Here is a 16,371-nt window from a genome sequence, read left to right as displayed (position 1 = left end):
ACTCTATACATATATACACATGTACCACTCTATACATATACACACAATACACTCTATACACATACACACGATACACTCTACATATACACACATGATACACTCTATACAAATACACACATGACAAACTCTATACACGACACACTCAATACACATGCACACTCTATACATATACACATGTACGCTCTATACATATACGCTCTATACATATTACATATACACACACACATGATACACTAAACATATATATATATATATATATATATATATATATATATATATATATATATATATATATATATGACACTACATATACGCACATGTGTATTCTACACATATACACACATGATACACTCTACACATATACACACAACACACTCTATAGATATACAAACATAATATACTCCATACATATGCACACAATGAGACATATACACATATGAAAGGCAACTTGTTTCTTTGTGGAAATTTATTAAGAACAAAAAATCTTCAATAAGAGACAAAGTTAGGCAAGGCAAAAAAAATATAAAAATACCCGATACACACTATTCATATACACACGATACATTCCATAAATATGCACATGATACACTCCATACATATGTATAAATGATACATTCTATACATATACACACACGTAATACACTCCATACATATGCACACTTGATACACTCTATACAAATACACACATGATACAATCTATACATATGCACATGATACACTCCATACATATGCACACATGATACACTCTATACATGATACACTATATATGTAAATGAGAAGTCCCGACCTCCTTTAGTCGACTTTGCTATTTTGGGTACCACCAGACAAACTACTAGACTATTAAGACAAAACTAGAGTGCAAAAACTCTTTTTGTGTGTGTTTGCAACCACATTTTTTAAATAGGCACAAGCCTTTTATTATTGAAAAATTATCCATTTGCTCAACATTGTTTAACAGCTCAGATTTTTTGGCTTCTCTTGCACATTCAGCAGATAGATAGATAGATGAACCACATGATTTACTGCGGCTAACTTAAAAAAGATACTGTGAGATCCTCTCTGATATTATGAACCCTTTTGTGTCAATTAAATAAAGTGATGTAGGTTGGTAGAGGAGAAAAAGCTGACATAAAAGTATCATATTTTACTTTTTTTTTTTTTTTTTACTTTCCTCACATAGATCAGATAAATCATGATAAATACTAAAAAATACATTGAAAGGTTTTAACCCTTTAAATAACATTTGAATTGCATAATGCATGGTAAATCTTTCTTTGTTTTATACAAAATCAGTAAAACCTATTATTTATTATTTATTTTATTTAGTTTACTATTTTATTTTATTTAATTTAGCCCACATTGTTATTCATTGTGTGAATAATTAATCAGTGCAAATTAACACACTAAAAAGGTTTGTTTTGGGAATCTTTAGTCAAAGTCTGACCATTTGCTTCCGCGTTTGGAGGGGCAGCCCTTCTCCAGTAATATCAGGTTCATGGCTTCAGCTACAATATTTTTAACCATGCCCCTCTTACTGTTAGATTGCTGGTGGGTGTGATTTTGCCAAGCACGATGCGATCCTGGATTAACATCTATGTTGATCCTCGAAGATAATTTTTGTTCGAAAATATAATCCATACCTATTCCCTACCCCTAAACCCAACTATAACTGTAAATTATTCCCAAAATCAGAGAATAATAGTTGGATAACAATCATGTAGACGTACATGACCCCAACCATAAGCCTAAACGTAACATAAACTTTAAATATATCCCCTAATTCTGATTGGCTGATTGTAATGTTGTTTCAGGTTCAATATAGATGTTAATCCAGGAACATGTCTGGTGAAATCACTCTATTTCTTCTACATGTCCTGAAATCACAGTTTGTTATTGAGGGAATAATGGACAAAAAGTAAACAGAGCCCCCCACTCAATATTCCGTTTCATTTGGAAGTACATCAACATGCTGAACTAGTCTCAGGAAATTCCGGTTCATGTGGACTTTAACATAAAGGCTATTTTTTAAAATTTGTTACTCATTACATTCTTAGATAATCCAATCATCAGAAACAACATTTCATGGGAATGACCAAATTTCTCAGTATAAACATGCAAAACAATAGACTACTATTTGGTTAGACTATATCATGGGTCTCAAACTCGATTCCTGGAAGGCCGCAGCTCTGCACAGTTTTACTCCAACCCTAATCAAACACAGCTAATCTGACTAATCAAGGTGTTCAAGAGTACTAGGCTGTTTCTCAATATGCATTCTTCAGCAATTTTGTGTCCTTGTGTTCTCATGTAACGTCATGTAACCGCCAAAGTTCAGTTCCAAAACTCAAGACCGTAAGAACGGAGGACGGGTGAAAGTTCCTGGATTGATATCGCGGATGTATCGATGCAGACTTGAGCACTGAACTCGCTCTAGATATCCCAGAAGTCATTGCGACTGAATTGAAGTGGGAAGCGCAGCATTTTATACAGATTTATTATTAAAGTTCATTGATAAAACTTATTTGTCTCAGGAGTTTTCCTAAATGAGATGCTGAAAATAAACATTGACATGGAAATCTTAAGAAAGGCATAAACACAATAAGGTTACATACAAATATAATGCTGTAATGTTTAAATAATTTTCAGTTGTGTGACCATCAGGAAGATTTCAGCATCTCATTTCTTACATGATGCATTCTGTGTTCTCGCGGTCTCCCAAGTTTGTTCTTCCGAGGTGACCTGACAAGATACAAGAAAACGAGTCTCTGTTCTCTGCATTCTTGGAACTGAGAAACAGCCCTAGAAACTATTAAGCAGGTGTGAGTTGGAGGAGGTTAGAGCTAAAATCTGCAGAGCTGTGGCCCTCCAAGAATTGAGTTTGAGACCATTGGACTAAATGGATGATAGGATAAAACTGCATATTTTTGGCTTCTCAGACACAAAGAGAGTTTTTAAAAAGTATATACACATTAGTCTAATTTAATTTGAGTGTTTGTACAATGTTTTTCAAAAGAAATTACCATAAAATTGGCTGCCTTTTCTGTCGTGATTTGCATTGGTTTACATTGTGTGCTCCTGAGCATGTCTGAAAACAAGGCGGAATACAGCTCCATTCCCATTGACTAATTTGTGAAACGGATGAAAGAAACAAAACTAAAACAGGTTTGGAAACACTTGAGGGAGAGTAAATCATAAGTGAATTTTTATTTTGAGGCCAACTTTTAACATCTATGCGTTCTTTGCTATTGGAGGGGGGTTTTATTTTGAAGCTCGTCTTCCGGGTGTTCTGCTCCGCTGGGCGTGGGAGTTTCCGTCATTTCTGTCTTCACAGCCCTGCTGGAGTCTGTCAACAGGGAAGTGTCAAGATGGCCCCGAGTGGACTAAAAGCGCTCGCGAACGAAAGTAAGTTTGTGTTAGTCTCTCAGAACGGCCTGTAAACTGTCTTACTGCCTATATGTCTAATGTTTGACAGCTGCAATATTGATATATCGGCGTGTCGTGACATAACCAGAGCAACAGGTGTACAGTGAGGACTCGATACGTCATTATGGACCAAACTTCCGTATGAAGATGCTGAAGTTTACACTGAAACTTTAAGGAGTTTATAGACCTTGTCTGACACATTACTCACTCAGAGGTGTCGTTTGTATAAACAGAGTGGAGAACGGAGGTATTTGCGTTGCGTGATTTTACAGTTATTGTGTCTTGTGATCAACCTCCCGCCGGACACAATAAAACACACCGGAAATGCCACTTTTTTAAAGTCTTGAGCTAACTCTCTGTACGTTGTTAATATAGTGTTGTTACATTTCACCTGTCATATTATTCCTACACCTCTTAATGGTATTTCAATTGCGAATGGAACAGTTATTTTTAGCTGATGACACAAACCTCTTTCGAAAAATAGTGACCAAATTCCAACTGCGATCAAATTAATTGGTGATTGTTTATCAAATTATATTTGTTGACAATGTTAACTACATGAATAAATTATTTTTCTAGAGCATCTGGTCTTTATTTAAATATTGATAAATATACAGTTGAAGTAAGAATTATTAGCTCCCTTTGGATTTTTTATTTATTTATTTATTTTTGTATATATTTCCTAAATTTTGTTTAACAGAGCAAGGAATTTTTCACAGAATGTCTGATAATATTTTTTCTTCTGGAGAAAGTCTTATTTGTTTGATTTCGGCTAGAATAAAAGCATTTTTAATTTAACTTTTAATTTTAAAAACATTTTAAGGTCAATATTATTAGCCCCTTTAAGCTGTATTTTTTGATAGTCTACAGAACAAACCAATGTTATACAATAACTTACCTAATTACCCTAACCTGCCTAGTTAACCTAATTAACCTTGTTAAGCCATTAAATGTCACTTTAAGCTGTTTAGAAGTGTCTGGACAAAATATCTAGTCAAATATTATTTACTGCCATCATGGCAAAGATGAAATAAATCAGTTATTAAAAATGAGTTATTAAAACTATTATGTTTAGAAATGTGTTGAAAAAAAATCTCCGTTAAACAGAAATTAGGGAAAAATAAACGGGGGCTAATAATTCAGGGGGGCTAATAACTCTGACTTTAACTGTATGTAACATTCCTATAAAAGATAAAAAGACCAATTGAAAAGATGTCCTCTTAATTTTAACCCAGTAATTGATCAAACTTAAAAAAAGTAACATTTTGGGCTTCAGAGGGACCTCTCTTAAGGAGAGAGTTCTCCTTACAAAGGCTGAAGGTATAGCCAGACTGACGGGTTGTAAGTGAATTGGGTAAGCTAAAATGTCCGTAGTGTGTGTAAATGAGTGTGTTTGAATGTTTCCCAGTGATGGGTTGCAGCTGGAAGGGCGTCCGCTGTGTAAAACATTTGCTAGATAAGTTGGCGGTTTATTTCGCTGTGGCGACCCCAGATTAATGAAGGGACTAAGCTATAAAAAACATGAATAAATTAACAAATAAACAAACAAATAATACTCTGAAGAACACTGGGTTTTCTCCAAATTATTCATAAAATGTTTTTCCTTGCACTTAAAAGTTCTAAAAAAGTTTTACATTTATAAAAATAAAATCCTTTAACTTTAACAATTTATCTTGTTTTAAAGCAATTACTCTAGAAATGCATTAAATCTGCCTTCTCATGTGGTCATGTGACTGATTATCGTCATAAACGCCTCAAATATCCCAGTTGTCTATACTCATTCATTCATTTATTCATTCAATCATTTTTCTTTAGCTTAGTCCTTTATTTATCAGGGGTCGCCACAGCGGAATGAAGCACCAACTATTCTGGCATTTGTTTCATGCAGCAAATGCCCTTCCAGCCTCAATCCAGGACTGGAAAACACCCATACACTCTCACATTCACACACACACTTAACCACTGTGGCTGATTTAGTTAATTCAATTCACCTACAGCGCATGTCTTTGGACTGTGAGGGAAACCGGAGCACCCGGAGGAAATCCATGCGGACACGGAGAGAACATGCAAACTCCACAAAGAAATGGCAACTCACCGAGTTGGGAGTCGAACGAGTGACTTTCTTGCTGTGAGGCGACAGTGCTAACCACTGAGCCACCGTGCCACCCTCAGTTGTCCATATATGACTCACAATAGCTCATTCTTGGTTTCTTTTGTTTGTAGAAATCCTCAGTGGAGTCATCAAGAGTGTGAAGAAAGATGGGGAGTGGAAGGTAATACTACTACAGTATATTGAAGCTTTTGTAGTTGTTAATCTATTTTCAGATGACTTTTGTATTTTGATTAATTAATTGTTGTATTTGTTTTTATATTCAGGTTCTCATCGTTGATCACATCAGTATGCGCATTCTGTCCTCGTGCTGTAAAATGTCTGACATCATGGCGGAGGGTGTTACAAGTGAGCACTTTAGTATCTTTTCTATCATGGATCTCTAAAGTTTTCACGCTGAGGCTCTTTTCATAGTGACGATAACAGTGTCTGAATTTTGTTGCAAAAATGTTTGTGTTACAAATACAAAATATGTCTGGGTTGTCCTCTGAAAAGTATTGACTTGAGATGACGAGATGTGAGCTGTGCTGCTTTTCTTTACAGTTGTGGAGGACATCAGCAAACGGAGGGAGCCGATCCCCAGTCTGGAAGCCATTTACCTCATTTCACCTGTGCCAAAGGTCAGCCAGCTTCACTAACATACAGTTGAAGACAAACATATTAGCTTTCCTGTGAAATTTAAATTAGTTTTTAAATATTTCCCAAGTGATGTTTCTATAGAGCAAAGAAAAATTTCAGCTTTTCCTATTATATGTATTTTTTTCTTGAATACTTATTTTTGGTCACAATGCACTATATTAACAAACCATTAACTGATACTACTAGCTTAATAAATACAAATTTGCTGTTTATTAATAGTTCATAATGTAGAAGTTGGATTTAGGTTTTGATTAGGGATGCAGAATGAGATAAAATTGTATAACTACTAACAAACAGTATATCTTAATAATAGGCAGGTATTAAGCCAATAGTTTATGAATGGGCTACATGTACAGCTAGTGTTTTTCAGCCAATGATGAACTTTTGGTGAATTTTGGCTTTTCAATTTCATCAGGTTCCTTTCACAGCATCGATAAATATAATCTGTTAGATAGACTTAAGCATCTATTTGGCTGTTAAAGAGTAAAAAGAGATGAAAGACTGTTAAAGGCGCTGTTAATAGTAGCAGGCTAGCGTAGAAATTAAATTGAGAATACTGAAGTAAAATAAACTTTCATATTTTAAAGACATGGCACAGAACAATATAATTTAATGCAGTTGCTCTTGTTTGGTCTGATACGCGCTTTATATCGTATCTCAGCAAGGCAGTAAAAAAAAAATTGCTGTTTTTTTTAAAGAAATTAGATCTTAAACTCTGCAATTTTGTATGGGAGGACAATTAACCGAAAGCCCTGGGGCTGGCTGACTGAAATTAAAAGTCTGTGTGCATATACCCCATTGTGACCTAAACTAAAGTGTTACCTTTTTTCCTTCTGTAGAAAGTCTTGTTTTCTTTTTACTTAGGCTGGAACAAAATTATTTAATTAAAGTAAATGTAAAAACTGCTTAGGTTATTTAATTTCAGGTAATTTTATTGCCCCCTCTAAAGGTGCAGTAGTGGATCTGCTAAAATGCTCAGTTAGCATAATATCTTTGAAAACACAATCCCTCCCCTGCCGTCCAAAGCCATGCCTCCTGAAATCACGAATGCGCACCTTAGAGATGACAGTAGACAACCCACTAAATGATGTCAGTCACCAGTTAGAAAACTTTACAGTACTTTATAATACTACAATTCCCAATGAAAAACTATTACACATAGCAAGTTTTCAGTAAAAACTTGTCATAATGTGCAATATTTCATGCATGCAAGGATTTCTGGTCTCACGCTTTCATGCGCTTTCTCGTAAAGCGACCATGGAGCTTGGTATAAGTCATACTTATGCTATTTCAGACTGAATATTTAAAGTAGCATGGTACACAATATAGAGAGCGCGCCACAGGTTGTCAGTGTTCAGAAATGAACTAATGGGAATATAAAACCAACTTTACCTCAGTAAAGCAGGCTAGACGGAATAGCGCTATTGACTTGTTGTTAAACTAAATAAAAATCTACATTATCGATGCTGTAAAAGGTCCCTTATAAAATTTAAAATTGTCACATCAATCTTTTGCTGGGAGATTTCAGTGGCTGAACAACACTTCTGTGCATGTAACTCATTCATAACAACACAATCTACATCATTTTTTTAAATAAAATTGTTTTAAAACCGAACATTACCTGCCTAAAAGAAATACTTAAGCCATGGTGTTGTCCTTCCTCCAGCGTACAAAAATAACTTCAATATTGATTCAGGATTTTGAAAAGTTTTGATTCAGCATTTGTTTTTACTGCTGTCACTCTCTTGTGTGCACGCCACGGTTATCAGGCACGCTACTTATCAGAATTATAGGAGTTGTCGTCCCGACAATTTTTAATTGAATGAACATTTTTTAGCTTTATGCCTTACCCAGAATATAAAAATACATATAAACAAATTTAGATCATTTACTTTAATCATTACTATTGGAATGTGAAGAGACTTTTAACCAGCACAACAAAACATGTTTCTGAAGACAATCACAAACTGCACCTTTAAGAAATTATTATTTTTTTCACTTGTTTAATGACTTCCATAATTAACTACATAATAACCTAATTAACTTGGTAAAACCTTTAAAATACACTGTTAGCTGAATACTAGTATCTTGCAAAATATGTAAATATGTACTGTCATCATGAAAAAGGCAAAGAAATTAGGTAGTAAAAAAACAAAAAATGTGTTGGGGAAAAAAATCTACTTCGTTAAATGGCACTTGGGGAATTACTAATTAAAATGTTACAGGAGGACTATTAACTTTGTCTTCAGCTCTACATATTTTTTATAAATTCACTTTATTAAAGCCAATTCAGACCGCACAGGCAAACACCAACATATATGTTGTGAATGTTGTGAAAAAATTACTCATGTTCACACTGCCGCAACTATTGCCACGCACAATAATTCAACAATTACTTAAATGGTCCTTCTCAGGGCTACGTGAAGCCAATCTTGTTCCTGGTCAGATTAAGTGCGAGTTTGTTGGAAAATCACATCAGACAAACTTGTTTGTTGGCATTCATCTGCCCAGTGTGAATTGGCCTTTAAAAGTCCCCTGAAGTACCTTGAAATGTGTTGCTTTGTTCAGTGTGTGCTGTAATTTCAATGGAAACTTAATGACAGGACATATTGAGAAGCCCCTCCCCATCCCTTTAAAAATAGCCAAAAGGGTTTTTCTTTATGTCTCAGCCATGGACAGTCAGAGTCATCAAGCTAAAATGCATCTGACCATTGCTCTGCTTTAAAATACAGCATTTAAGTATAATTTCAATTACTTAAAAATATATTTAGTGGTCTGCACTTTACCATTAGTTCTGAAGAACACTGTTTTCTTGAATCTGTTTCTATTATTGAAAAAAAAACATTATTTGAGGGGCCAAACCTGACGTTCAGGTTTGAATTTTCAACCTTTCAACTGTTGATTAAGTGTTAACACAATGAAGTGCTGTTTTCTCTTACTAAACCTGAATGTTCAACTCAACATTTACAAAACCCTTATTTATTTTCAGACCACGTTACATAAAAGCATTAAACTGTACTTGTATGACTTCTACAGTAGACTACAGGACAAATAAAGACACAATGCAGGTGTTTAGAAAGAGTATACTTTATTTAGTTTGACCTAAAAACATCCATCTGAAAGATAAATCTGCAGAAAACACAAAACGATGTAATAATCCACGCGATCATCATAAATAGAGGTGGTCTTGGCTCTGTTGTCCTAAAGCGCGTCTGGCTTGATCGCAGTGCGACACGCAGTTAAAAGTCTTCTGTGCTCTATAACCCTGCTGAAACACAACAGAAAACATTACAACGCTCCAACAAACAGACATGCAGGTACTACAGTTTCTATTTTAAACTATAGTAAACTATAGTTTAGAATAGACAATGAGTGGGCCACGCTGCTCCCACCCACCATAACCCTCGCAGCAGGTCCCACTACCTGCCTCCCGTGTTTCCCTGAGGGTCCTCAGAGTTCCGTGTGGCCCTCTGCCTAGAGTGCATGGCCTCCTCGCCCCAGGGAGTGCACGAGCAAACCAGGCGCCAGTCCGTGCCGGTGTTGCACCGGAATGTTGCTCATTTCGAGCAACAAACACGTAATATTCTTCGTGATGTTGCGCTTACGTATGCAAACCGCAAACAACTGCAGCACAGACGGGCCTGAGTGAAGCTTCATGAAGCGGACTTCGTGAGATTGGCATGGCTGTTTTGCTCCAAACAGCAACATAGAGAAACTGACAACACTGAGAGAGAACTGACGAGCTTTATAAGATGCAGATCGAATGTTTAGAACGCGATGTCACTGGCTGAGAATACTCTCGTCATGATGAGTGCGGATACATTTAAATTTATGAAGTGAAGCATTATATTGAGCCCATATTACCCTCAAAAATCTAAAAGTTATGTGACTTGTACAGGCTGGTATATCATTTAATGTATTCCTATGATATTGTTCATATCTCCCGTAGCCTTTGAAATGTTCTTTACGTTTGTTTTACTTGACTTGCATTGTATTTCTTGACATTATTTAAAAAAAAAAAAAAAAGATGAGTGCTGATAAACTTCCGGTAAACGTTTAATGTGACTTTTCTCAATGTTATACAATTCCTTTTATAGCATCAATGTTGTAATGTAATTAAAATGCAATAAGTTAAATAGACTTGAGCATTCATTTAGTTGCTCAAGTGTAAAACGAGATGAAAAGCCATGCACACGCATGAGTATGACTCGTGTATGATTCACTCTGGGCTGAAGCAGACTGTGTGCACTGTCAATTCTGGCAGGAAAGAGAAACTAATGCTTATAGTGTATCTTCAAATTGCAAATAGTTTCTTTATTTTTGAGGCACATTAGCTTTTAGATAACATTAACCTTTCACAGATTAGTTTTGGATAATCCTGCTGACCCCCCCTGTGAGTTTTGTAATTTGACTGTTTTTGTTAATTCATCAACTTCTCTCAAAATACACAAAAGTAAATGTGTGTTTAACTGGGTTGAGAATAGACTAAACGATCCAGTGACCTAAACAGTATCTGATATAAATAAAACACATGGTCCAATTATGCTATAATAAAATATGTTTTTTTTTTTTTTTTGCGGCAGATGCCCTTCCAGCTGCAACCCAGCTCTGGGAAACACCCATAAACTCTCATTCACACACTCATACACTACGGCCAATTTTCCCTGTGATAAATCAGGGAATAAGTGAATATTATTGCCATCTTTATAGAAATGAGTGTATTTTACACACCATAAATATTTTGTTATGTCTACTTAATGTGTATTTAAGCGATTAAGACCTAAAATAAATGCTATTTATTTGAACACTGATAAAGAGACACTAGGTGGAAGTAGGGTTGGGTATCGTTGGGGCTATTTCGATACCGGTGCTAAATCGATACTTTTAAAACGTTACCAGTGCCAAAATGGTGCCTGAACCGATACTTTTTGGCCACAAAATAATTTGACAAAAAGATATATATTTTAATCACTATAATTGAACATTATAAATATATATTTATAATAAGTTAAAAGTAAACATCAATTCATATTTTATATATTTGAATTGCATCAATATATTTCTTTTGATCATTTGTTTGCTAGCATGAATGCAAGATTTGCATTATGCTATTAACATTACATTAGCTTACTACTAACCTGTGGAAAGGCTGTCATCAAAATCAGGGAACACCTTTTTTCTGGGTTTGGGGCTTGTAACTACTTTTACATGAACATCAGTGATCTAATGATTTGCCTTAATCTGAATAAGGCAATAATATGATTCAGGTGTTTACATGAGTTGCTTTTGGAATGTTACATTTATGATTCCCAGTTACATGTTATAGCACATAAAACCATTAACGTCATTGGATTATCCAGCCTATAAATGTTTGCTCCACAGTTTGTGTCTGTGGTCCTTTAAGATAATCAAACTTCGCACATTCACATGTTATTTAAAATGAAAATATTCAGATGGCGTTCTGTGGTGCGGCAGAAATATGAACAGTGTCCTGAGTAATGGCTGGGCGCTGCCATCTAAATGTAAAAAACGAAATATTGCTGAAATGTTGGCTGAAAGAGGCGGCGAACAAGAAGCTAATGTTAATGCTCCACCAAAGGAGGATGAGCTAACACCTGCTTCTTTAATGGAGACAATTACAGCCACCATTCGCACTGAAGTGTCAATATTATGATCTGAATTCTTATCCGAGCTTAGTTCTGCTGTATCCCTGCTGTAATCAACCCTTTCACTACAAGCTTAGAAGATGGTGGACATTAAAACCGCACTTAATGACCCGGACGGCCGCTTGACAGCGATCAAGACACTGTGCAATGCATTGAAAAAAGTAGATGATTTAGAAAACACTGATAATGAAATAATGATTTATGACAAGTGCCACACATTTTTTTTTCTGGTTCAGTGCTAGCCATTGCGGAAAAGCAGATTTGAATTTAGTCAGCTGATTACTTGATGCACTGAAAGCCCTAATTGTACTCTTCATGAACCAACCTAGACTGATCACTCCAGTGTTATTGTACCAGTCAAATGGTTGAAACTGACATATTAACACTAAAGCCCCAAAAGCTTTAATTTTGTTTCAGGGGACTTAAAAAAAAGTGTTTGACAGTTCTTGTTAACACTTAAGTTTGTTATATTTTTATTTCCAGTCAGTTCATGCTCTGATTGCGGATTTCAGAGAGACAGCCTTCACTTACAAAGCAGCACACGTCTTCTTCACCGACAGTAAGAGAGCATGTTTTTCTGTTTGCTTTGGTTGTTTTCCTTCATAGTTGTCTACAGTGGGTGCATTTATTATATTGTACGTCTGTTTATCTTTCTTTCAGCTTGTCCTGATGGGCTTTTTGCTGAGATTGGCAGGTCGAGGGTTGCCAAGGTCATTAAAACCCTCAAGGAGATCAATGTGGCTTTTATACCATATGAGTCTCAGGTGCGTGATCGCAAACACTTACACTACCATTCAAAAGTCTGTGTGGTTGTTAAAGTGTGTCTGTTAAAGTGTGTCTCTCCTGCTCAACAAGGCTGCATTAGTTTTATCGCAAAAACAGTAAAAACTGGAGTATTCCAAAACTTTTGGAAAATGTTGGAAATCTGAAAGTAGTCTCAAAGTATGTCTCAAAGTATGTGTTGTTTTTAAGAGAGTACCCAAACTCGTAAAGGTTTGGAACCACTTGCAGCTGAGTAAATAATGAGTAAATGTAAATTTTTAGGGGCACTGTCCCTTTCTTGGCCGCAGCTCTGCACAGTTTTGCTCCAACCCTATTTAAACACAGCTAATCCAAATAATTGAGGTGTTCAAAAGTGTCATGAACACCTTCATTAGTTGCATCAGCTGTGTTGAGCAAAACTATGCAGAGCTGTGGCCCCCCAGGAATTGAGCTTGAGACCTATTCTTTAAGATATTATGTTTTTTTTTTCAGTATTGCACACCTTTTCAGTGGGACTTGTTACCAATTTTTTCATCGTTAAAGATTTAACTGTTTTCGCTTCAGGTCTTCACTCTGGACAACCCCAGTTCCTTCCACGCTTTCTATAGCCCGACTCAGACTAATCTAGATGACAAGAGCAGAATGATGGAGGCCATGGCTGAGCAGATCGCCACTCTCTGTGACACACTGAAGGAGTATCCAGCCATCCGATACCGCCTGTACTGAGCCACATTCACTGAACACTTTGTGTCTGTTTGTTTGGTTTTTTACTGGTGTAAAATTAAGTGTAAAAACCAACTCTTTCTCTAAGGGGCCCAAAGGAGAATTTCAGCCTGGCTGAGATGGTGATGGATCGTCTGAATGCACACAAAGCAGATAATCCCAGTATGGGAGAGGTGAGATGATGGGATGTTGAGGAAGCACTGATCATTTTATTAGCTGTGTCTCATTTCAGAGGCTGCAGACTTCATAGGTGAGTCCTTCAAAGTCCACACAAGCCGAAACAGTATTTTTAAATGAGATGATCTAGCCTAGAGAGGTTGTCACCTTGCAATCGGAAATAAAATTTACTATGACTCTCTTTAATTTAAGGCTTATTTTAAGCGATCTGAAGGCAAAGCTAGGTTTACAAAAGCTGGAAATATATTTCCTTTGATTCATACATGTACACGTAAACATGTAAACTATAAAATCACTTTTTGGTAAGACATGTCATGCTCTTTTTGTTTTTTTAACATGTTTAGATATCAGGGTAAAATAAACTTCATTTCATACAATTCATACATTTAATTCAAAGTTTTCTTTTAAAAACGTCCTGCCATTATCACCATGCAATGAAACTTGTAATGTTCGTGGCCGCAAAGGATCCATCCATTCAATACCTGGGAAACGAAGGACACATTTTGAGACTGCATTTGAAGGAGCCTTCGAATTTTTTGAAATGAGGCACCCTTCATCACGCTTCGATGACTCAGCGCCCTTCGAATGCATATTTTTGAGGATGCAGCCTCTGAAATGAGACACAGCTATAGTTTATTATTATAAACACATTCGAAATATCTTGTCACACCTATTTCAGTTTCTTCAATTGAAAGTACCACTTCTATGCCTTCGTATCATTTCTTACTGTTTTCTGTACTATTTTCTCTCTCTGTTTTTTTTCCTGTTCTTGTCTGTCAGCTGATATTTTCCTGAGCTTCAGGTGGGTGTCAATGCAAATCTTTTTCTTTTTTGTTATTTCCTCGTGCTTCCCTGCATCTTTGTTTCTCACTGAAGTTCTAACCTCTCATCTGTTGCTAGTCAGATCCCTTAAATTAAATATTTAAACTGTAATCACAAAAAAAAAAAGAAAGTAAAAAACAAATGCTAAAAATAGTCCAATAAAACCCTCTAGTGGACAAGCCAGTTATGAATTCACTACCCAGAAAGACACTACTTTTTACTTGGCTTTCATTTGCTTCATTTGTTTCTTTGTTCAGGTTGAACACCGTATTAATTTTGAAAAACGGTCTTATTGAACATTTGATGGGAACCTTTGAACACTGGGTGCTACCATTGAAGTCAGTGGTTACCAACATCTATCTGGTTAACAACGTTTTAAATATATATATTTTTTGTTCATCATAGAATAAAATTGTATTTGAAAATGAAGCAAATTGAAAGTGTACTGTAAAAGAATACCTGTAAATTAGCAGTTTTACGTATTTTGTTATGCATGCTTTTATTTCCCCTGTTTATTTATGCTTTTGTATTGCATTATGGGACCATAATCTTTTCTCCAACTACTTTTAACCTGTAAAAGTTTGAAAAACTGACTTTTATTAACATTTTTTAAATAATTTTAAGTGATATATTGTCTGAGTTGGTGTTGTATATTATGCTACAAAACCCTTGTAATTAGTGTTGTCAACTTGGCGACTTTTTTTCAGACCCCCCTCCTAATGACAAATTTTCAAAAAAGCGACGAGCGAAAAATCTAGCTACTTTTTGGTGTTACTGGAGATTTTATAGACTCATGTGTCCATACTATACCGTTCTTACTCTTCTCAACAAGCTGCGGGTGATTCCATAGGCCCCTCCCCTACCTCAGAGCTCTCACAGGTGGCCCAGTAACACACAGCCATCTCTCACACCTGCAGCCCAAGAGCAGATCACTGCATACATCTCTGCATACCCATAGCAAATGTTTTAGCACAGCGAGTGTGAGGTATTTCCCTTGTACAGTCAAACTGATCTGCTTCTCCTGTTTTAAATTTAACAATTTAATTTGACCATTTAATCTTTTCATGTTCACAGTCAGAGATTTTAGTGACAGTATCTGAACTAAGATTACTGCAAATTCACTACACATCTGTACTGATATACTGTATTCAAACAACAATACATTAAATTTACATGCGTATGTAAAGCATAGTGCAATTATAAATACCCCTTTGTTAACCATAGGCTGTTAAACAAACAGAAGCTTTTGGACGTGTTGATGCCAGTAATATGCAAATTGACGTATGACATAATCTAGCAACATTTAGCAACATTTCGAGCAGAGCTTAGCGCCTTTTCATTGAACATAGTTGGCAGCACTGCTTGTAATAAACTGCCAGTACATTTTCTGTTATTTTACAAACTTCTTTCTCTATTTATTATTTCTTATACGTTATATTATTTCAAACTACTAAAATGTCAATAAAAGTCACTTTAAACTGTAGAGTTAAATTTTTTTACATCAAAAGTTAACAGAGCAGAGATCAAGGTCCCATAATATAATTTACAACCGTAAATAAACAGAAAACACTTTTGAATCACAACATACGGAAGCTGTTAATTAACAGATATTTGTTTACAGTGTGAGCAAATGGTATTCATTTTTGGATGAACTGTTGCTTTAAGTAGAATAGGAAGGAAATAAGACTCTGCCCGCTGATACCAGAGATTGCACAGTGCGTCTGCCAAGTATTCACAGTGCTTTTGATTTTTTTTTTACTTTCTTTTTTTTGCTTTTAAATTGTTATACATTTTCTAAAATTTTAAACAAGCTTTGAAATCAGGCATTTTTGGTAGGAGTAAATGTAGTCTAATGTGGACTAATGCTATAACATAACATGTGGAAAAGGTGAAGCTCTGTAAATACTTTCCACATGCACAGTGCATTAAACTACAAAATCTAAGTTGGTCATATACAGTGTTGGGGGTAACGCATTACAAGCAACGCGAGTTGCGTAGTAATATTACTTTTCTAATAAGTAAAGTAACGCATTACTTAAAGAAATTAAG

At 35.6% G+C, this 16,371-nt stretch overlaps 1 protein-coding gene across 1 annotated transcript in view; it reads left to right on the top strand.

Moving 5' to 3' along the window:
- The first annotated feature begins 3,310 nt into the window (after positions 1–3,310).
- The window catches only part of stxbp2 (syntaxin binding protein 2), a 45,338-nt gene continuing 32,277 nt past the window's right edge, over positions 3,311–16,371 (top strand). Inside the window, exons 1-8 of the mRNA XM_056454101.1 lie at positions 3,311–3,402; positions 5,647–5,696; positions 5,800–5,881; positions 6,077–6,153; positions 12,322–12,397; positions 12,499–12,602; positions 13,165–13,319; positions 13,412–13,496. Coding sequence (XP_056310076.1) covers positions 3,366–3,402; positions 5,647–5,696; positions 5,800–5,881; positions 6,077–6,153; positions 12,322–12,397; positions 12,499–12,602; positions 13,165–13,319; positions 13,412–13,496 — 666 coding nt within the window. The 5' untranslated portion in view covers positions 3,311–3,365. The remainder of the gene's footprint in view (positions 3,403–5,646; positions 5,697–5,799; positions 5,882–6,076; positions 6,154–12,321; positions 12,398–12,498; positions 12,603–13,164; positions 13,320–13,411; positions 13,497–16,371) is intronic.

This window comes from Danio aesculapii, chromosome 3 (assembly GCF_903798145.1).
Source record: "Danio aesculapii chromosome 3, fDanAes4.1, whole genome shotgun sequence".
Lineage (NCBI taxonomy): Eukaryota > Metazoa > Chordata > Actinopteri > Cypriniformes > Danionidae > Danio > Danio aesculapii.
This window is presented reverse-complemented; position numbering and strand designations above follow the sequence as displayed.